This window comes from Ailuropoda melanoleuca, chromosome 12 (genome assembly GCF_002007445.2).
Source record: "Ailuropoda melanoleuca isolate Jingjing chromosome 12, ASM200744v2, whole genome shotgun sequence".
In the NCBI taxonomy this organism is placed as follows: Eukaryota; Metazoa; Chordata; class Mammalia; order Carnivora; family Ursidae; genus Ailuropoda; species Ailuropoda melanoleuca.
In genome coordinates, this window is record NC_048229.1 from 42242726 (window position 1) to 42264467 (window position 21742).

A 21742-nucleotide genomic window follows, 5' to 3' on the forward strand; every position below is an offset into this window, starting at 1 on the left:
TCTTGCAGGCACATGAAGTGATGTTAGGTGTTAGAAAATTAAAGTCTTGGGGCACCTGGGTGGCACAGCGGTTAAGCGTCTGCCTTCGGCTCTGGGCGTGATCCCGGTGACCCGAGATCGAGTCCCACATCGGGCTCCTCTGCTGGGAGCCTGCTTCTTCCTCTCCCACTCCCCTGCTGTGTTCCCTCATCTCGCTGGCTGTCTCTCTGTCACATAAATAAATAAAATCTTTAAAAAAAAATTAAAGACTCTCCCATCATGAAAATGATATTCTGGTTCTGCAAAGGGCCTAAGTAGAGAGTAATTTGGTTTTTTTTATTGTTTTGCTCTGCACCCCAAAGCATCTTTCAAACCCCCAAGGGAAGGGAGAAAGGGAGAGAAAACAAAGCATTAGGAATGGCAGGAGGGGAAGTCTGAGATAGCAGGACCTCCAATCCTGCAGGACTGCCAGAGCATTCTCTCCTCACTGTGCTCATGGAACTGAAACAAGTTTTCCAGAACTGGCATAATTCTTTTTTTTTTTTTTAAGATTTTATTTATTTATTTGAGAGAGAGAGACAGTCTGCTTCTCCCCGCTGAGCAGGGAGCCAGACGTGGGGCTCGATCCCAGGATCCTCAAATCATGACCTGAGCTGAGGGCAGCCGCTTAACTGACTGAGCCACCCCGGTGCCCCTGGAACTGGCATAATTCTTAAAAACAGGCCCGGGAAGGGCCCGTTCTCTCTTCCCTTCCCTGCAGATCCCTCCTCTCCCAAATGTAGTTCAAATCAACTTACCTTGGAGACATCAATTCTAAAAGGCAGTCTGCACTTCCCTAGTTGTTTTTTTTAATAATATTTTTTTTATTATGTTAGTCACCATACAGTACATCCCTAGTTTTTGATGTAGTGTTCCATGATTCATTACTTGCGTATAACACCCAGCACCATGCAATACGTGCCCTCCTTACTACCCATCACTGGCCTATCCCAATCCCCCACCCCCTCCCCTCTGAAGCCCTCAGTTTGTTTCCCAGAGTCCATAGTCTCTCATGGTTCATTCCCCCTTCTGTTTACCCCCCTTCTTCTTCCCTTTCTTCTCCTACCGATCTTCCTACTTCTTATGTTCCATAAATGAGTGAAACCATATGATAATTGTCTTTCTCTGCTTGACTTATTTCGCCTAGCATTATCTTCTCCAGTCCCGTCCATGTTGCAGCAAATGTTGAGAAGTCGTTCTTTTTGATGGCTGAGTAATATTCCATTGTACATATGGACTACGTCTTTTAATCCAGTCGTCTGTTGAAGGGCATCTTGGCTCCTTCCACGATTTAGCTATTGTGGATATTGCTGCTATGAACATTGGGGTGCATATGGCCCTTCTCTTCACTACGTCTGTATCTTTGGGGTAAACACCCAGTAGTGCAATGGCTGGGTCATAGGGTAGTTCAATTTTTAACTTTTTAAGGGACCTCCACACTGTTTTCCAGAGTGGCTGTACCAACTTGCATTCCCACCAACAATGTAGGAGGGATCCCCTTTCTCCANATCCTCTCCAACATTTGTTGTTTCTTGCCTTGTCAATTTTTGCCATTCTAACTGGCGTAAGGTAGTATCTCAATGTGGTTTTGATTTGAATTTCCCTGATGGCTAATGATTTTGAACAATAAATGGTGCTGGGAAAATTGGACAGCTACATGCAAAAGAATGAAACTTGACCACTCTCTCACACCATACACAAAGATAAACTCCAAATGGATGAAAGACCTCAATGTGAGACAGGAATCCATCAAAATCCTAGAGGAGAACATAGGGCAGCAACCTCTTTGACATCGGCCACAGCAACTTTTTCATGACACATCTCCAAAGGCAAGAGAAACTAAAAAAACAAAAGAAAAAATGAACTTGTGGGACTTCATCAAGATAAAAAGCTTCTGCACAGCCAAGGAAACAGCCAAAAAAACTAAGAATTTCTTCTCCCATGGAATGGGAGAAGAAATTTGCAAACGACACTACAGAAAAAAGACTGGTATCCAAGATCTACAAAGAACTTCTCAAACTCAATACACAAGAAACAAATAAATCAAAAAATGGCCAGAAGATATGAACAGACACTTTTCCAATGAAGACATACAAATGGCTAACAGACACATGCACTTCTGTAGTTTTAAAATATTCTCACTGGGGGCGCCTGGGTGGCTCAGTCGTTAAGCATCTGCCTTCAGCTCAAGTCATGATCCCAGGGTTCTAGGACCAAGCTCCGCATCGGTCTCCCTGCTCCGCTGGGAGCCCTGCTTCTCCCTCTCCCACTCCCCCTGCTTGTGTTCCCTCTCTCACTGTCTCTCTCTGTCAAATAAATAAAATCTTTTTTAAAAATAAAATAAAATATTCTCATCGTTTTCACAAAAAGGAATGAAAAAGGAGCTTGGCCCAAAAGCTGGCTTAATCATTTGTCAGTTGATTTTTAAGGAAAGAACTTCTTTTACTTTTTTAGACATTTTGCATCAATTAAGAGAGAGTGGACATTACAGTTATGGCATCATAACCCAAAGATAGAAGTCTGGTGCTTGTCCAGCGTTTACCCCAGACACCTCAGTTGTCTTTCATGGACTTGATCTATCAGAGAATGCCTTATTCATGGTTCCCACTAATATTATACATCTGTCAGATTAACCCTGTTACTTGTGTATTTTTAATAGCTCAATGTTGTGTTATTCACTGCAAGAAAGTTCTCTTATCTCCATTTTGAACTATACACTATCAAACTAAAATTAACCTTGGTCCCATTTACTGCTTTGTACATTGATACTTCATCTGATTAATACTCCCTAAGCATTTCTTGTTTTTTCTTTTTACTTTTAGCCCTCCTGCAGAATTGTTTTAAGTGACTTACAATTAGGTTTAGTTTTCTCCCAGTTTGAGATATAGTTGACGTATAACATTGTATAAGTCTAAAGTATATAACATAGTGATTTGATATGTGTATATATTATGAAATAATCACCACAGTAAGTTTAGTTAACATTTGTCACCTCACAGAGTTAGTTTTTTCCTTGTGATGAGAACTTTTAAGATTTACTCTTAGCAACTTTCAAATACACAATATAGTATTGTTAACCATTAGTCATCACATTGTACGTTACAGCCTTAGAACTTATTTATCTTGTAACTGAAAGTTTGTACCTTTTGATCACCTTCACTAATTCCTGCACCGCACACCACCCACCTCTGGCAACCAAAGATCCGATCTCTGTTTCTATGGGTTTGGTGTTGTTTTTTTTTTTTAGATTCCGCCTAGAAGTGAGACCATACAGTATTTGTCTTCCTCTGTATGATTTACTTCATTTAGCATATTGCCCTCAAGGTCCATCCATGTTTCATAAACAGCAGGACTTCCTTCTTTTTTATGGCCGAATGGTATTCCATTATACATAATTAATTAATTAACATTACATATATCATATATATTAGAAGATATACATTTATATATGAATATAATAGTGCTCCACCTTTTCGTTGACCGTTCTTCCATCTTGGACAGGTTGTTTCTATGTCTTAGCTATTACAAAAAATGCTGTAATAAACATAGGGGCGCAGATATCTCTTCAGGATAGTGATTTCATTTCCTTTGGGTATATTCCCAGGAGTGGGATTGCTGCATCAATCCCACTCCTGGGATTGATTATTTATACTTTTAATTTTTCAGGAATCTCCATACTGTTTTCCTTAGTGGCTCTATACCAGTTTACATTCCCACCAACCGTGCACAGGGATTCCCTTTTCTCCACCACTTCACCAACTCTTGCTATCTCTTGTTTTTCTGATGATAACCATTCCAACAGGTGTGAGGTGATATCTCATTGTGGTTTTGATTTGCACTTTCCTATTAATTACTGATATTGAACATTTTTTCATGTATCTGCTGGCCATCTGAATATCTTCTTTGGAAAAATGTCTATTCAGATCCTTTGTCCGTGTTTTAATTGGATTTTCCTGGCTGAGTTGTGCGAGTTTCTTATGTATTTTGGATATTAACATTATCAGATATGTGGTTTGCTTTTCATTCTGATTGAAACAATGTAGTCCCACTTGTTTTTTGTCAGTTGTGTTTTAAGTGTCATTTCCAAAAAAATTATTGTGAAGACCCATGCCTTTTGCCTTTTCTCTATGTTTTCTTTTAGGAGTTTTATGGTTTCAGGTCTCACATTTAATTAAGTTTTTAATCCATTTCTAGGGGTCTAGTTTCATTCTTTTGCATGTGAGTATCTGATATTCCTGACATCATCTATTGAAGAAACTAGGTTTTCTCCATTGAGTATTCTTGGCTATCTTGTCAAATACTAGTTGACTGTATATGCATAGGTTTATTTCTGAGCTCTTGATTCTATTCCATTGGTCTGTGTGTCTACTTACATGCCAGTGCCATACCATTGTGATAGCTTTGCAGTATAGTTTGAAGTCAGGAAGTGCAATGCCTCCAGCTTTGTTTTTCTTTCTCAGGACTGCTTTTGCTATTTGGGGTCTTTTATGGTTCTGCATGAATTTTAAGATGGTTTTTTCTATTTCTGCAAAAAAAAAAAGTCATTGAAATTTTCATAGGGATTGACTGAATCTATACATGATATGGGGTTGTACGGACATTTTAACAATATTATTTCTTCCAGTCCATGCTGTCTTTTTCATTTGTGTCTTCTTCAGTTTTCTTCAACAATGTCTTAATAGTTTTAGTGCAGAGATCTTTAGTGCAATGATCTTTCATCATTTCTAAGTATTTCATTATTTTTGATGCTATTGTAAATGAGATTGTTTTAGTTCTGTTTTAGAGAATTCATTTTAGTGTACAGAAATGCTACTGATTTTTGTATGTTGATTTTGTATCCTACAGCTTTACTGAATTTATTGATTAAAGTTTCTCGGTGGAATATTTAGGATTTTTTACATATATTTTTCTATGTATATAAAATCATGTCACCTGCAAATAGAGACAATTTTACTTTGTCCTTTCCAATTCCAATGTCTTTTACTTCTCTTTTTTGCATGATTGCTCCGGCTAGAATTTCTAGTACTATGTTGAATAGGAATAGTGAGAGTGGGCACCCTTGTCTTGTTTCTGATCTTAGAGAAAAATATTTCAAACTTTCACCACTGAATATGATGCTAGGACTTCTAGTACTATGTTGAATAGGAGTGGTGAGAGTTGTCACCCTTGTTTTGCTCCTGATCTTAGAGAAAAATATTTCAACCTTTCACCACTATGATGTTGGCTGTGAGCTCGTCATCTATGGCTTTTGTCATGTTGAGGTACATTCCTTCTATACCAAATATATTGAGTTTCTATCATGAATGGATGTTTAATTTTATGAAATGCTTTCCTGCATCTATTGAGATAATTAGGTGATTTTTGTCTTTTATTCTACTAATATGATGTATTACATTTATTGGTTTGGGTTTGTTGAACCATCCTTGCATCCCAGGGATGAATCCCACTTGATCATGGTGTATGATCCTTTTAATGTGCTGCTGAATTCAGCTCGCTAGTATTTTGTTTAGAATCTTTGCATCTGTATTCATCAGAGACATTGTCTTGCAGTCTTTTCTTGTAGTGTCTTTATATGGCTTCGATATCCAGGTAATCCTGGCCTCATGAGCTTGGAAATATTCCCTCTTCTTCAATTTTTTGAAAATGTTTGAGAAGGATTGGTGTTAATTCTTCTTTAAATGTTTTGTAAATTTCACTAGTAAAGCCATCTGGTCCTGAGTTTTTCTTTTTTGGAAGTTTTTGATAACTGATTCAATCTTATCCCTTATTGGTCTGTTCAGACTTTTTATTTCTTCCGGATTCAGTTTGAGTAGGTTCTATGTTTCTAGAGATTTATCCTTTAAGTTATCCAGTTTTTGGCATATAGTTGTTCATAGTAGTTTCTTATGATCCTTTCTATTTCTTTGGTGTCCATTGTAATGTCTTCCCTTTCATTTATAAATGTATTGATTTGGGTCCTCTCTCTTTTCTTTAGTCTAGCCAAAGGTTTGTTAATTTTGTTTATCTCTTCAAGAGCAAACTCTTAGTTTTGTTAACGTTTTCTATTGTTTTCCTGTCTCTTCATTGATTTCTGCTGTAATCATTATTTCCCTTGATCTGAACTGGGCTTTCTTGATTCTTCTCCTAGTTAATTAGGCATTAATACACTTAATCTGAGAGTTTTCATATCTGAATAAATTTAACCCATTTTTGCATATTGTCATGGTTGACATTATTCCTACTTGTATCATTTCAGTGGAAGACTTTGGCTTTTGTTTCATTGCCACTTACACTGTTTTCTATCTTTTGCATTAGGGGTTATGTTTTGTTTTTGACTGATTTGAGAAGTGACCTTTCTATTTTTAATTCTACTATCTACTTTTGCATTTAAAAACACACAGGTTTTTTTTTTTAAGTTTTTATCTTAATCACCTGGTGCTCATCACAGGTGCACCCCTTAATCCCCCAAATATGGAATGCTTCGTGAATTTACATTTCATCTCTGCACAGGGGCCATGCTAATCTCTGTACTGTTCCACTTTTAGTATATATGCTGACAAAGTGAGCACTTACACAGGTATTTGTTATCACAAAACCAAATACACCACCATATATTATATAACATATATACCACCTCTTCTTTATCCATTCATCAGTCGATGGACATTTGGGCTCTTTGCATAGTTTGGCTATTGTAGATAATGCAGCTATAAACATCGGAGTGAATGTGCCCCTTCAAATCAGTATTTTTGTAACCTTTGAGTAAATACCTAGTAGTGCAATTGCTGGATCATAGGGTAGTTCTATTTTTAACTTTTTGAGGAACCTCCATACTCTTTTCCAGAGGTGCTGCAACAGTTTGCATTCCCACCAGCAGTGTAAGAGGGTTCCCCTTTCTCCAAATCCTGGCAAACATCTGTTGTTTCCTGTGTTGTTAATTTTAGCCATTTTGACTGGTGTAAGGTGGTAACTCATTGTGGTTTTGATTTGTATTTCCCTGATGATGAGTGATACTGAGCATCTTTTCATGTGTCTGTCAGCCATGTGGATGTCTTCTTTGGAAAAATGTCTTTTCATGTCTTCCGTCCATTTCTTAACTGGGTTATTTGTTTTTTGGGTGTTGAGTTTGGTAAGTTCTTTATGGATTTTGGATACTAATTCTTTATCAGATGTGTCATTTGCAAATATCTTCTCCCATTCCATAGGCTGCCTTTTAGTTTTGTTGATTGTTTTCTTTACTGTGTAGAAAACTTTTATCTTGATGAAGTCCCAACAGTTCATTTTTGTTTTGTTTCCCTTGTCTTTGGAGATGTGTCTAGCAAGTTGCTATGGCCGAGGTCAAAGGGGTTGCTGCCTATGTTCTCCTCTAGGATTTTGATGGTTTCCTGTCTCACATTTAAGTCTTTCATCCATTTTGAATTTATAAAATATGAATTTTTAAAAACACTTACAGTACTCTACAGACATATTATTCACATTTACTTCCTATATTTAATTGATTTCCACACTCAGCATTAGGACTTCTACCACATACTTCTGCTTTGAAAGTTTTTGTTTTGATTAATCTCTCAGTTATCCATAACATTCCTATCAAGTGAATTTTTTTCAGAACAGGTGGGATTTTCAGAGCCCAAATGTGAATGAAAATTGTATTCATGACTTTCATACGATATAATTATTCTCTACACACATCCTTTCCCTCTGCTCAGTATATTCTGTTACTCTGTGACACACATTCAGAAGCCTGATTTTCTACCTCTGTGAGCAATCTTCTCTTTTTCTTCCTGAAAATCTGTGCATTCTTTATCTTTGAAATTCAAAATATCATACAGATATTGGACAATTTTTGTTAATTTTCCTTTGACAGCAACAGGACCTTTTTATCTGAAGATCAACATTTTTCTTCAGCTCAAAGAAATTTTATTCTCTTCTCTAAATAATGGTTTTCTTCCTTTTGTCCTGGAATCTTCTTTTATACATGCCAACGATCGACATGTTGGTTGCTCATCCTCGTCTGTTTTCCTGAGGCAGTAGTAACAGAGACACTCAAGAACAAAAACAGTCCAGAGACCCGGGTTTGTTTCAAGGCAACAGCATGTGAAAAGATCCTGAAGTGGGAAAGAACTTTGAATAATCGAGGAAGAGAAAGAAGACCCTTCTGATGGGAGTGTAGGAGAAGGGTGTATGAAATCACAGAGAAAGGTGGGGACTTGTAGGCCACAGTAAATTCTGATTTAAGTGTGAAGAAAAGCCACTGAAGAGTTTTAATGAAGGCAGTGCCAGGACATGGCTTACATTTTGATGTCGAGAGTATTTTTCCAGTTCAATAGGAGAGAATGCGTCATGAGGTTAAGAATGAAGATGGAGAGACTAGCTCTTACATTTGTTACAGGGCTGTTAGAGTTGGCTAGGTAAGATATAACTGTGGCTCAACTGAGGTGATGGCAGTGCAGAGGACAGAGGATGGGAAAATCCAGATAACTGTGGGCAACAGAATCAACAGGACTTGCTAGTCACCTGGATAAAAAGGAAAAGGAGGAATCAAGAATGACTAATATTTTTAGCTTATATAACTGGTAGATTTCTGATGGAGGGAAGACTGTGCTGAGGGAACCTGCTTAAAAGGGAAAATTAAAGGTTAGGAAACAAGTTCAACTGTTTTCAACAAAGAGACCCCAAAATACAGTGACTTCTATTTTCTTTCACATAACAAGCAAGAGGTGAGCAGCCCAAGTCTGGCAGGCAGCTATATCCTAACACCTGGCTTCTGTCTCTGGGTCTCAGGGAGCTGCTCCAGTTGTCACAATGTTCAGCCATTGAGAAGGGGAAAAAGAAAGTGGAGGGCAAGCAGGTTTCTTTTTAAAGGATGTGACCTGGAAGTTGCTTACCTTACCCAAGGACAGAAGAGGGTCTGAGAACAGGTACTGAGGGGCTCCAAGAGGTAAAGGTCAATTAGAGGAGAAGTTAAAGGAGAAGGCAGAGGACGAATGGCTGAAGAGGAGGAAGGAGGAGTAGAAAACTGCCCAAAGTTGCAGAGAAGTTAAAAACAAAATAGAGGTTTGAGAAGAGACTGTAAATAACTACATATGCCCAAATGTGAGGGCTCCCCCACCCCAAAATCCCTTGGAAGAGAAGTCCCCTTATAACTGAGCCCTTTGTGTCTCCCACAGTATAGGACACTCTTATTTTTATTAACAGAACTGTGAGGACGAGACATGTTAACTTGAAATGCTGATGCCTGTGCAGTTTTGGATTCTCATAGAAATCATTCAAAGGAATCAGCAAAAGATGGTAGGTAATGGAAATGAATACCGACTTCGTATTTATTCCTGAGTTTGTAACTTCGGTTTCAAGAGACTGTATAGTATCATAGAAAATAAGTTTTCCTGGCTGCGTGCTGGACGAGGTGGCATGGAGTAGGGATGCCAGCATGGGCAGGAAGGGGTCTAGGAGGAGAAGTAGGGACACGTGATTAGCTTCCTGCTTTTACATCTGAGGCCCAGGTGGCTTGAATACATGGGATAAGAAAGAGCATATGGTAAACGCCACAAACTCTTGCAAGCTGGGCTCTAAAACAACACTCTTTTTTGGCTCACGCTATTTTGTGTTGGGGCCTTAGGGTATCATGACAGGTAGGAAGTCACGTGACAGTCTTCCAAAAGAAATCCTTGGAAGGAGACAAAGTTTCATTCAGATGAAAAAGACCAAAATACATCGTTATGAAGAAAACTATGTCACATTACTTTGTCACATCTCCTAAAATCACCCACTGAACCATGTAACTCCAGCAAAAAGGGTGCAGGGCTAGGAGGGGTGGGAAAGGCAATGCCGTGCAGTTTTCTGACTTGCTCCCAGCCACCTAAGTGAGCCTGGAACACTCCCCTACCGACAAAGAGTCCTCACAGCCTGTGCTGGCCTCATCGCCTTGTGTGGGAATAGCCTTTCCCTGTTTCACACTCAGTGTTGTCCTCCTTTGCTCCGTGTAAGCATGTGCCTCCTAGGACCCCGGGCCAACCCCACGACGGTATCTGTCCACTGCAGGAGGAGATGGGATCCTTCTGTAGCACAAAAGGGGTATCTGCAGGCCACGTACTCTGTGTCGGCTGCAGGGGGAACACCTGCTGGCTGCGGGGGCCTGACATGCATTACTGGAGCAGATTCTGCTCTGCCTCTTGTCCATGTGAATACAGTGTTATTCCTTCCAGTGCCTGGCTGTGTCGTGGCTTCTTCGGTGACGATGATACCAAGACGCAGTGGGCCGAACTACTACCCTTTCTGCTTCCGGTGGTCATAACTGATGTCGCTTCCCTGACAAACCATCAGGTTCTACTCTTAGCTATGGCACTAACCAGCTGTGTGAATCTCAGCTTTCTAACTGGCAACAGAATGGTGTTCAGCGAGTTCTCTTCCAGCTATAACATTCTGTTTTCTGTGAGAATGAAAGAGTATTATGCCCAAAGCCAAAAATCAGTAAGGAGAGCTTTTGTAGGTCCAGAAGCCAGGGGGAATGCTAATAGTATATGGTTCTCAAAACGTATATACTGGAACCATTCACTGAAGAAAACATGTTTACTTTAGATCGGAGTTTCTCAACTTGACCAGGTAATTGTTGTGCATAGCTGTCCTATTTATTGTAGGATATTTAACCACATCTCTGGCCTCTCCCCACTAGATGGTAGAAGCATCTCACTCTTACAACCAAAAATGTTTCCAGACACTGCCAAATGTCTCCTGAGGGGCAAAAGTGCCCTGGGTGGGGAACCATTAATTGGATGTATTCCTCTAGCCAAGTTTAAGTAATACACATATACCTTATTCATTAATACCTCTATTTTACAGGTAGAAAAACTAAGACATCTCATGAAAAATAAAATCCACTGTATCATGCATAATATAGTCAAGGATCTGAAACAGAATTGATGTCTCAGCCATTGCCCATCTTTAATCAAAATAGTATTCCTCTTAGGAGAACATGAAAAAATTACCCTATTAAAAATATTGAAAATAAGCATCATTAATAAAACACCACTGCATGATGACTAGTTCTACATCTCTCTAATCTCTTTGCATTCATTACCTTCTGCTCCAGAGTAAAAATAATGATGGTTTTTGTTATGGCTTCATATTTCTTTAAAATAGGTTTCCCATTTGGTAAACCTAATAACTAAGGCCATTTGGTATTAAACAGAACTGAAGCTAAAGACGTAACAAGAAAATAATGACCCTGTCACCTGAAGGTTGTATTATAAAATAATACAGAAGTGGAAACCCTTGTGAAAGGTTTTTCCCTCAATCTGGGAATAAGATCACTAGCACTTTGACACTTGTGTGATACTGTAAGGTTTGAAGACTGAAATAAGCAAGGAAGTGCTATAATGCACTTGAATGTGAAAGACTGTACTGTAACTTCCAGGCAGGTCCTAATGCTCCAAGCAAGTCTAGTCAACCTTCAGTAGGCCATAGGACAACTTCAAGCAGTCAACTAAGCAAGTACAAACAAGCAGGACTCTACAAATGGCTCTTACTTATCACATAGGTCTTAGGATAAACATGTTTGTACTTTGACTGGATAGTCACGTGGAGATTATACACATGGCGGCTGTGTAACACCAGTCGGTGAAAGGTCTTGCCTTCCTTCATGATTTCTTCAGTCTTTTTTCCAGAGGACATAACAGTTTCTAAAAATTCTGAATCTTCTAAGTATAGCTCATCTCCTGAAAAATAATATTTTGATTCCACAGTGTTATTTTATAAAACATTCCAATATGTTAGTGACATACACATTGGTACTTATTTTCATCTATGCCATGTTTGGAAGTGAGATAGGTGTTAAATAACTCTAATTTTTTGAGCTTACCTAAATTTCTTTCTTGTGTTTTTAATACCCACATCCCCCACCTCCCCATTCCTCAGCCAAGAATTTTCCTTGAGCACATAAATATTTATGACTGGTATTTTTTTCATTACGAACTATCAGTTTTAGACTGGCCCATGACTCGCTTTATCCTAGTCAATATTAGTATTGGCCTTTAAGTCCATATATTTTGGGGTTTCAATGTGGGCAGTTCTAATAATTTTAAGGTTAAATTACAGAAATTATCTTTATATGTCAAAACTGCTAAACTATCCCACTGTAGGATGAGGAACAAATGTCATTGCTCTTCTGAGCACTGAGCCAAGTAGCCAGGAGACAGGTCACAAAGCCCCGCTCTAAACTGCCATAAAACCCCTGCCTGGCACTTGCCCAACAGTCAACCATCAACAAACTCCCTCAATCAAATAAACTGACAACTGCTCATAATTACAGTTCTTAATAGAGTGTACTTGAAAATGGAAGTTCTCAACTTCATAGTTTGTTCTTATCATCCAAAATTAAAATGTAAAAAAGTGAGATAATATACAAGAAAGAACTTTGTCAATGTCTAGGAAACATTTAAATAAACGTGTGTGTGTGTACACAGTGAATTATTCAGAACTTTTGGTTATAATAAATACTATGGATATTCTATAGAATTAGACCTTACTTAATAAATTGCTGTAGTGTGTAAAACATGGTAATTCATGTCTCTCTGTTGGGCAATATTGCCATACAGCCCCGTGCACTAAATGTGAATAAAAAAGCATGATGCTTCACTGACTTACCTGGTAAAAGCTGGAGCATTGCATCAGCAGTTACAAATGTGATTGGCAGCATTCTTTCCATTCCTTCTGATGCACCATCCAAACAAAATTTGTGCAAGTCCAAGAGAGAGGAAAAGTTTCCCAATCTTCTTATTTCATAGAACTGTGGAGGTGCCAACCAAATTTCCTTTGATATGAAACTCTCAGTTGCCTCCAATGGCGATGACCACTGTGGAAGACAAAGGTTGGGGTTCTTAAGGTTTATTCCAGAGGTGATCAAAGATTTGAAATTGTTAGGTTGGTACCCAAATCTAACTGAAGTTGTAAAATTAATTCATTTATGTGCCTTGCCAGATTCCTCTGAGACGACATGAAAAGATTTGGTAACAAAATCTGGGTTGACCCTCTGCCCCCAAGAGGTTGGTTAATGAAAAGTATCTGAAATGAAAAATACACAGGGTAGTATTTACAGCAGGCTAGATGCTAGGTATGAGAGAGAGAGAGAGAACTTGAAAATGTAGCAAAGAATCTATTCAAAATAAAGAACAGGGGCGCCTGGGTGGCACAGCGGTTAAGCGTCTGCCTTCAGCTCAGGGCGTGATCCTGGCGTTATGGGATCGAGCCACATCAGGCTCCTCTGCTGTGAGCCTGCTTCTTCCTCTCCCACTCCCCCTGCTTGTGTTCCCTCTCTCGCTGGCTGTCTCTATCTCTGTCAAATAAAATAAATAAAATCTTTAAAAAAAAAAAAAAAAAAACAAAAACAAAATAAAGAACAGAGAAAATATTCGAAAAAAAATGAACAAGGTATCAATGACATTATCAAGTAGTCCAACATAAATGTATAATTGGAGTCCCAGAAAATAGGGAAAAGTGAAAAAAATCTGAAGACATAAATAACAAAACAAAAAGAAAACCATGCACATCATAGTCAAATTGATGAACACCAATGATTAAGAGGAAATATTTAGAGTTGCCACACCTGCCAAAAAAACCAAACAAAAACACATTACGTACAGAGGAACAAAGAGTTAAAAGCATACTTCTCATCATAAATTACACAAACCAGAATATACCAAAGCAACACCTTTAAGTACTGACAGAAAAAAAAATCTGTTAACCTGTAATTCTATACCCAGCCAAAATACTTTTCAAAAAAATTGAAGGCAAAATAAAGTATTTTCCAGATAAACAAAATTTACAAGATTCCTTGTCAGAAGATCTGAAATACAAGACCTATTAGAGGAAGTTCTTTAGGCCAAAAGAAACCAGTTGTAGATTTTAATCTACACAAAGGAATGAAGAGTGCTAATGATGGTAAATATGCAGGTTAACATAAAAGACTTTTTTTTGCTCATTTTCACAGTCTTTCAAAGATTGACTGTTTAAGGCAAAATAATCAGTGTATTGTAGAGTTCATAATAACAATAAAAGTCAAATGTATGACAACAATAGCTAATAGACATGGGGGGAGAATTTTAAGTATATTGTTGGAAGATTCTAACGTGATACATGAAATGCAACCTATATATTGCAAACCCTAGCATAACCACAAAGAGGTAGGATTAAGAAGTCAATAATGGAGATAAAACAGAGTTCTTAAAAAATACTTAAATAATCCAAAAAGAGTCAGGAAAAGAAAAACAGTGCAAAGAATAGATGGGACAAATAAAAAACTAAAAGATGGTAGATTTAAATTAAATATAAATACCTAAATATATTAACATATATAAATGATCTAAACACCCCCAACTAAAAGGTAGAAATTGTCATACTGATTAAAAAAAAAAAAGGCAAGACCACAGGCTGCCTACAAGAAACATACTTTAAATATAAAAACACAGGGGTGCCTGGGTGGTACAGTAGGTTAAGCATCTCTTTCTTGGTGTCCGCTCAGGTCATGATCTCATGGTCATGAGCCGGTGTCTGCCTGGGATTCTCTCTCCCACTCCCTCTACCCCTCCTGCTCATGCTCTCTCTCCTTCTCTCTAAAATGAATAAATCTTCTAAAAAATAAAACAAAATGAAGACACAGGTTAAAATTAAAGGCTGGGAAAAGATACTATGCTATTGCTCATTGAATGAAAGGCAGATTGGCTATATTAGCATCAGACAGAGGAAATTTCAGATCTCGGCATAAGGAATATTGCCAGGGATAAAGAAGGATATTTCATAATAATCAAAGGATCAATCCATCAAGCTTTAACAGTCCTAAATGTCTATGCAGCACCTTACAAGGAAGCTTCAAGATACATGAAGCAAAACATGATAGAACTAAAAGAGAAAAAGACAAATCCATAATTACTCATTAAAAATTTCACCATTCCTGGAACACCTGGCTGGCTCAGGCTGTGGAGAATGTGACTCTTGATCTCGGGGTTGTGAATAGGAGCCCCATGTTGGGTGTAGAGATTACTTAAAAAAATCTTTAAAAAAATTTTTTTTTCAGCATTCCTGTCAATATCTGATAGAACAAGGAAACAGTACAGAAGAAATGAAAGACACTACGAACAAATTTAACCTACTTGACTTTTTTACAAACACTCCATCAAACACAGCATTATTCTTTTTAGGTGCAAAGGGAACATTCACCAAGACAGACTCCTATTTGTGGCCATAAAACAAGACTCAATAAATTTAAGACTGAAACCGCATAAAGTATGTTCTCTGAGGACATAATTAAACTGCTGTGGGCATGAAATGAGTTAATGCAGGTAAAGCGCTCAGGAAGGAGCCTGGCACCTGAGCAGCACTGTACAAATCCTGGGATCTCCCTCGGGACCCTCTTTGGGGAACCACAGGAGAGGCAGAGTAAGGCCTTGGGATTATGAAGCTGGGGAAAGCAGAGGGCACTTCACCAAAGTCCTGCCTTTGGCCTGTAGGGCTGAGGGCCAGACTTCCTGGATGCCATGCCCACTCTCACTTACTGGCTCTAAGGCTCTGAGGAAGCTACACCGACTGGACTTTGGTTCAATTTACTATTTCGCAAAAGCCATATGCATTCAGGAGAAACGCTGCTTTTGAATTATGATCTTTCCCCCCAGCTGGCTACTCACTCACTACTGGTAACGCTGGACAGGAGCAATGAGCAAGCTCGCCATCAGGCATGAGATCCTGAGGGTAAACAAAGGATATGCTTACACCCATTCTGAACCATACAACCATTCTGTTGCTCACTTCCAGTACGCAATAAATTACATGAGATAGTCAATCCTTCGTTATAAAATATATTTCGTGTTAGGTGCCTTTGTCCAGCAGAAGGTTAATGTAAGTGTTCTGGGCACGTTTAAGGTAGGCCAGGCTAAGCCACGATGTTAGGTAGATGAGGTCCACCAGCTGTAGCCCCATCATAGATGGAAGAACACCTGTCATCAGCCTCTCTATGCTGGGCTTATCGGGAGGTTCCAGATGGCCTTGGCTGCTGGCCGGGTCCTCATTCTCAAGTTCGGGTGGGTCCCCACTCCGGCCCAGCACGCCCTACCTGGCAGCTCACCACCTCGGTCAAGTCTGGGTAGACCGGCGGCGGTTCGCTCAGGCAACACAAGAAGAAGGCAGTGTCGAAGCGGCGACCGCCGGGGCGCGAGAACGGCGTGAGCCAGCCGGCCCAGTCGTGCAGCGCCCAGATGTCGGGCGTGCAGTCGAGGTGCGCACACAGGCTCAGGAAGTGGCGCGGGTCGCGGCGGACGCGGTCGCGCCAGGCGTCCAGGTCCGGTGGCGGCGCGAGGGCCCGGGCCAGCTCGGGCGCCGCGGAGAGGGCGGCTCGGGGCCGCAGCAGCAGCACGCCCGCCTCCTCGAAGGTCTCGCGGATGGCGCAAATGCGAGGCGACGTCATCGGACAGCGCCGCGGCGTCCCCGTCGGCGGCGGCGGCGGCTGGCAGCCCTGGGAAGGAGGCTGGTCGCGACCGTGCGGGGCCCAGGCCGGAAGCGTGGCGGCCGGTGGTGCGGCGCGAAGAGGCGTAGCCAGTCCGCCGAGCGGTCGGCAGTGTCCTGCACGCCCCCCGGGAAGACGTGCGCCCCGGGCATGAAGCCTTGGCTCTCGGAGCGCTGCAGCAGCAGCAGCCGGAAGCCCTCGGGGGGCAGCGACGGGGCGGCGGGGCTTGGGCGCGCCCAGCCGGCCGCCAGCACGACGGTGGCTGCCCGCCGCCAGCTGCTGGCGTGCGGCCGCAGGGAGCCGTTCATGGCGGGCGGGCGGGCGGCAGGAGGCTTCCGGGCCCTGGGTTGCGGCGCTGCAGGAGCTCCTGCGCACCGACCCTACCGCCCCAGCGGTTGTCCTGGGCTGGGGGACCCAGAACCGTGTCGTATAGGACGAGCTTGAGGCGTGGCGCGCGCAGTGGCCGCCGGGTGAATTCGGGCTGTTCGGCCTGCACCCGCGCCTGCTTGTGGGAGGGGCGTGGCGCCGAGGTGGACCAGCAACGCCTCTAGTGCCCTAGTTCCCAGTCGGGTCCTTCGTAGGACTAAGGCTGTCACTGTCTCCAGCGAGGGATTGTCGTTCACAGGCGCCTGAGAGGAGGGCCTCATCGACCCCACCCAGGACACTCGGACGGAGAGCAGGAATGCTCAGGGGTGTACATGACCTGCCATGGTAAAAATGCGATGCACTTATTTCACCAGGCTCGGTGACTCCTACCCCAAGGCCGAAGAACTAAGACTTAATCCCCGAACCATGGGTCGACAACAGGGTCGACAACAACGTCTATATCTTTGGCAGAGAAAGAGGTCCAAAGGGTAGGTCTCTGAGCTTTGCCGGCCCACCTGATCCCACCAATGAGGAACTGATGGATGAACCAGATGCCAAATTATGAGTTTCCCACGTCACAGCCTGAATGCGAACGGCCCTCTTTGCGTCCCTGCCCCTCAGGGCCCCTCTGTCTTGTGTTCTGGACACCTATTCTTGTCAGGGCACCTGGGACCACCTTAAGCATCTTAGATCATTTGATGATTTCCACTTTCATGGGAGATACTTAACCCAGGCCTAGAGATGGGAATTTCTCTCCACTTCACTTTCGTAGTGGCTGTAATACTCCCACCTCCAAAAGAAACATTACTATCTCTTAGAGCCTGTTTAAATCGGAATCTTCTCTTTTACAACTCCACATCAGTGGCCAACAGTTTCTGCCACAATTGCTATTATGACATTTGCTATGTTTCTGGATGAAATACATACTGTTCTTTTGGTGGGCCTCATTTAAGAGCTATTATTTTTATGTCACTTATTTCCTGGGGGAGAATCCACAGATGACACTGCTGGTTTGGGGGCTGGTTTTTGTTAGCATCATTTTCTAAAGGTGCAAATCCCTGTATTGACTGCATCCCAGAAACAAAAAAGCGGGTCTACATACTGAGAAAAGCACACATGGAAGCCAAGGGAGGACACATATCCTTTTGGGAGGGTCTACCAGCTGTCCTCTACCTTGAGTCCGCTGAATCCGCAGTTGGGGGACCCCTCCCTGAACTGCTTCCCAGATGCATGTGGCTCTCTGCTCCGAGACAATCATTTCAGAATCTATTGTAGAGTCTGGAGCCTGTATTTTCACACTCCCTGACTCCCCAGGTGATTCCAGTGCTGTGAGCCATGGGAAGCTGTGAAAGGTAGTGACATGATCAAGTTCATATCTTCAGAGGTCACCCTAACAGCGGCATGGTGACTCAATTGGATGGAGCTGGACTGAAGACCCATGAACTGTGCTAGGTAAGAAATAATGAAGGCCTAAACCAGGAGAGTGGCCATGGAGAGAGGGTGTGGTGGGAAAAGGAATGATTTACAGAGTATTTAGGAGGTAGACTTTTTGTATTTTATTTATTTATTCATGAGAAACAGAGAGGGAGAGGGAGAAGCAGGCTCCCCCTGAGCAGGGAACCCGATGTGGGACTCCATCCCGGGACGCTGGGATCACAACCTGAGCAGAAGGCAGATGCTTAACGGACAGAGTCACCCAGGCACCCTAAGAGGTAGACTTGATGTAATGTGGTAATTGGTTAAATATGCAGAGCAAGGGACAGGTAGTAGTTAAGTCCTAGCTTTGGAGATTGAAGTAATAGTTATTCAATCCTAGAAGTTATAATAACAGTGATATTATTAAGCACTTGCTGTGTGTGAGGCACTAGAAATTTTGTATTAGCTGTATAATCCTCACAAAACCACATAAGGTGGAAATAGTTATTGCCATTTTATAGAAGGGAAACTAATCACAGAAGGGTTAAGTCTCTTCGCTGTAAAATAACACCATCGTTTTATAGATGAAAATGTTTATTTTGATATCAGCTAGTTTTCCCAAAGGCTGGTCACTCCTGAGTGAGATGCCCAGGTTCTAGAGTGCATAGATAGCAAAGTGGCATGCTTTGGTTGGGTCTTAACCAACGCAGAACAGTCTTGAGAATCGTACACGGCTGTGTTGGTCCTAGGAGGCTCTGTGGTTATGCGATACCAGTTTATATACTATCCACAGATCACATCCTGTAACCTCGGTTATCTGAACTGTAGCTAAGAACAAGAACAGAACAAAGAATAGACCCTGTAGTAGCAAAAGGGATACAAATATCATATTCAAATCTATTGTGCTCTGCTCAGAGGAAAAATTAATTTGCGGATATATTAATCTATTGCAATTAACAAATTCCTCTGAAACCTGGTGGCTTACAACGATAAATACTTCACAGTTTCTGTGGCTCAGGAGTTCGAGAACATCTTAGCTGGGTGGTTCTGACTCAGTATCTCCCATGAGATTGTGTTCAGCCTGTCAGCTGGGGGCTGAAAGATCCATTTCCACAATGGCCCACTCGTATGGCTGTTGGCTGAAGGCCTCAGGTCCTCAACCCACTGGCCTCTCCATGGAGCCACCTGAGTGTCTTTGAGACTGGGCAGTTAACTTTCCCCAGAGAGAGTGACCCATGAGAGAGGGAGGAAGAAGCCATGGTGCTTCTTATGACTTAGCCTGAGAAGTCAGTCACCTGCCATTTCCACAGTATCCTATTTTTACACTGGTCTTCTCAATGTGGATGGGCACCACACCAAAATACCAGGAGGTGAGGGGATCTTTGAGGGTCATCTTGGAGGCTGTCGTAACAGTGGATAAAAAAACAAAACCATCCAAGCATTAGAAGAAAACAGGTAAATTCCTCTATTATCTTTGACTCAAACTTTAGAAGCAGTAAGGGGGAAAAAATGGTCAACTGGACATCCTCTCCATATTTATAAGTTCATCATGACAAAAAACAGCCTAAGAAAGTCTAAGACATAATAAACTGGGGAAAGACAAAGGATCAAGCCTCCAATTGTGTAGAAAAATGGGCAAGAGTTCAGGGGGATTTACTTAAGGTCACAACCAGCAACTGTCGGAAACGTATTGGCATATTCTCAGAATTCTCTGCCCAGACCTGTCCTGCCAGGCGCACCATGCCAGTGGTTCCAGGCCTAACAGTAAGTGTGCACAGCAATCCCCCGCTAGCGGTTGGTTACATGTGCCACTTGGTCATGAGAGAGTGAGTCACTCTGTTTGACACAGTTGCTTACTTGATAGCAAAGGACAGTTGACTCTTCATTCCTGTGTTCTACCGGTCCTGCCCAGCTTTATTTACAATTTAAAAAGTCCTTATTTGGTTTATTAGCGCATGTGAAGCCTTGAAAATTAAAAACAACTTTCCCCATGTGTCCTGCTGCTTCTCACCTTAGTTCCATGCAGTCTTTTAGTTCAGTCGCAAGTTCAGCAAGCCCAAATTCATTTGTTGTCCATTATTTATCAGGCTTTTCAGTTAAAATGGAAAGAAAGGAAGAGAACGTGATCTACGGGGCTAGCTAGAGAGAGAGAGAACTTCGGCTTGGGCGCTCAATGGTAGCAGTTGCCCTGTTCAGCCTTCCTAGAAGCCAACAAAATCCACCTGTGATTGACCAGTAACGCCACAAATCACCATATAAAAATTATGCCTCAAAATGATTTTTAAGAAGGGTTTTAGGGGCAGGCGCCTGGGTGGCTCAGTTGGTTGAGTGACTGCCTTCGGCTTCCGAACTTATAGGATCGAGTCCCACATCGTTGGGCTCCCTGCTTAGCGGAGAGCCTGCTTCTCCCTCTGACCCTCCCTCCTCTCATGCTCTCTTGCTCTCTCAAATTCTTCAAAATAAAATAACATTAGAAAAGGGTTTTTAAAAGTTTCACAGCATTGTTTTCTCAAAAATGTATGGATTCCATTTATGGGACATTCTGGAAAAGGCAAAACTATAGGGACAGAAATGAGGTCAGTGGTTGCCAGAGCTTGGGGCAGAAGGAAAGGATTGACTAGGAAACACGTGTGTGTGTGTGTGTGTGTGTGTGTGTGTGTGTGTGTGTGTGAAAGAGAGAGAGAGAGAGAGAGAGAAAATGTAGTCCTGCTTGCAGTGGTGGTTACATGATTGCATACCTTTGTCAAAACTCAAAACTGCTCAACTGAGAAGGGCAAATGGTACTGTATTTAACTTAAACCTCAATAAGTTTGACTTTAAAAATGCAGATTCCAACTTCCAGATAAGTAATCTGTACTTGATCTTTGTATTATCTTCTGTCATTTTGGTAAGTGTATCTAATTTTGACCTTCAAATTGATTTTTGGCAGATTTTACCTAGGTTAATGGGGTATATGTTTTTATATAGTTTCTTTTCCCCAATTATCCAATTTTGGGACTTCCGAAGTAGTTTGATAAATAACAACAGCAGTGGCAGCCAACATTTATTGAGCCCTGTGCCCGGAAAAAGTTTTATTTTGATATCCTTATGAAGTATACCTGATTATTACTCCCATTGCAAAGATAGGGACATTGAGGTCAGAGACATTGAAGAACTTCAATGAGATCTGCTCTGAACTCAGGTGTACCTTCTTTCATAGTTAGTGTTCTTAACCTCAAGGCTATAGCGTCTTGATACTACATTTCAAAACTTCTGATTCCCTGGGGTAGGATTCCAAAACTGTTCTGCTTTGCTTTTAGGGGAGAAGGTTCTGAAATGGTTTCTCCTTATACTTTGAGACCCTAACTGTTAAAATTTACTTTTTAAATTTTTTAAAAAAGATTTTATTTATTTATTTGACAGAAACATCGAGAGAGGGAACACAAGCAGGGCGAGTGGAAAGGGAGAAGCAGGCTTCCCCCTGAGCAGGGAACC

At 41.4% G+C, this 21742-nt stretch overlaps 1 protein-coding gene and 1 non-coding gene across 2 annotated transcripts; both read right to left on the reverse strand.

Moving 5' to 3' along the window:
• Positions 1–6462: 6462 nt before the first annotated feature.
• LOC117795367 lies at positions 6463–6566 on the reverse strand. The gene has a single exon (XR_004619335.1). It is a non-coding gene; the product is annotated as a U6 spliceosomal RNA (small nuclear RNA).
• A 4347-nt stretch (positions 6567–10913) lies between these two features.
• Positions 10914–16930, reverse strand: NUDT19 (nudix hydrolase 19). The gene is given in 5 exon segments (XM_011220815.3): positions 10914–11711; positions 12640–12847; positions 16097–16436; positions 16438–16535; positions 16537–16930. Coding segments are annotated over 5 exon segments (1110 nt in total). The 5' UTR covers positions 16795–16930; the 3' UTR covers positions 10914–11505.
• Positions 16931–21742: the final 4812 nt, after the last annotated feature.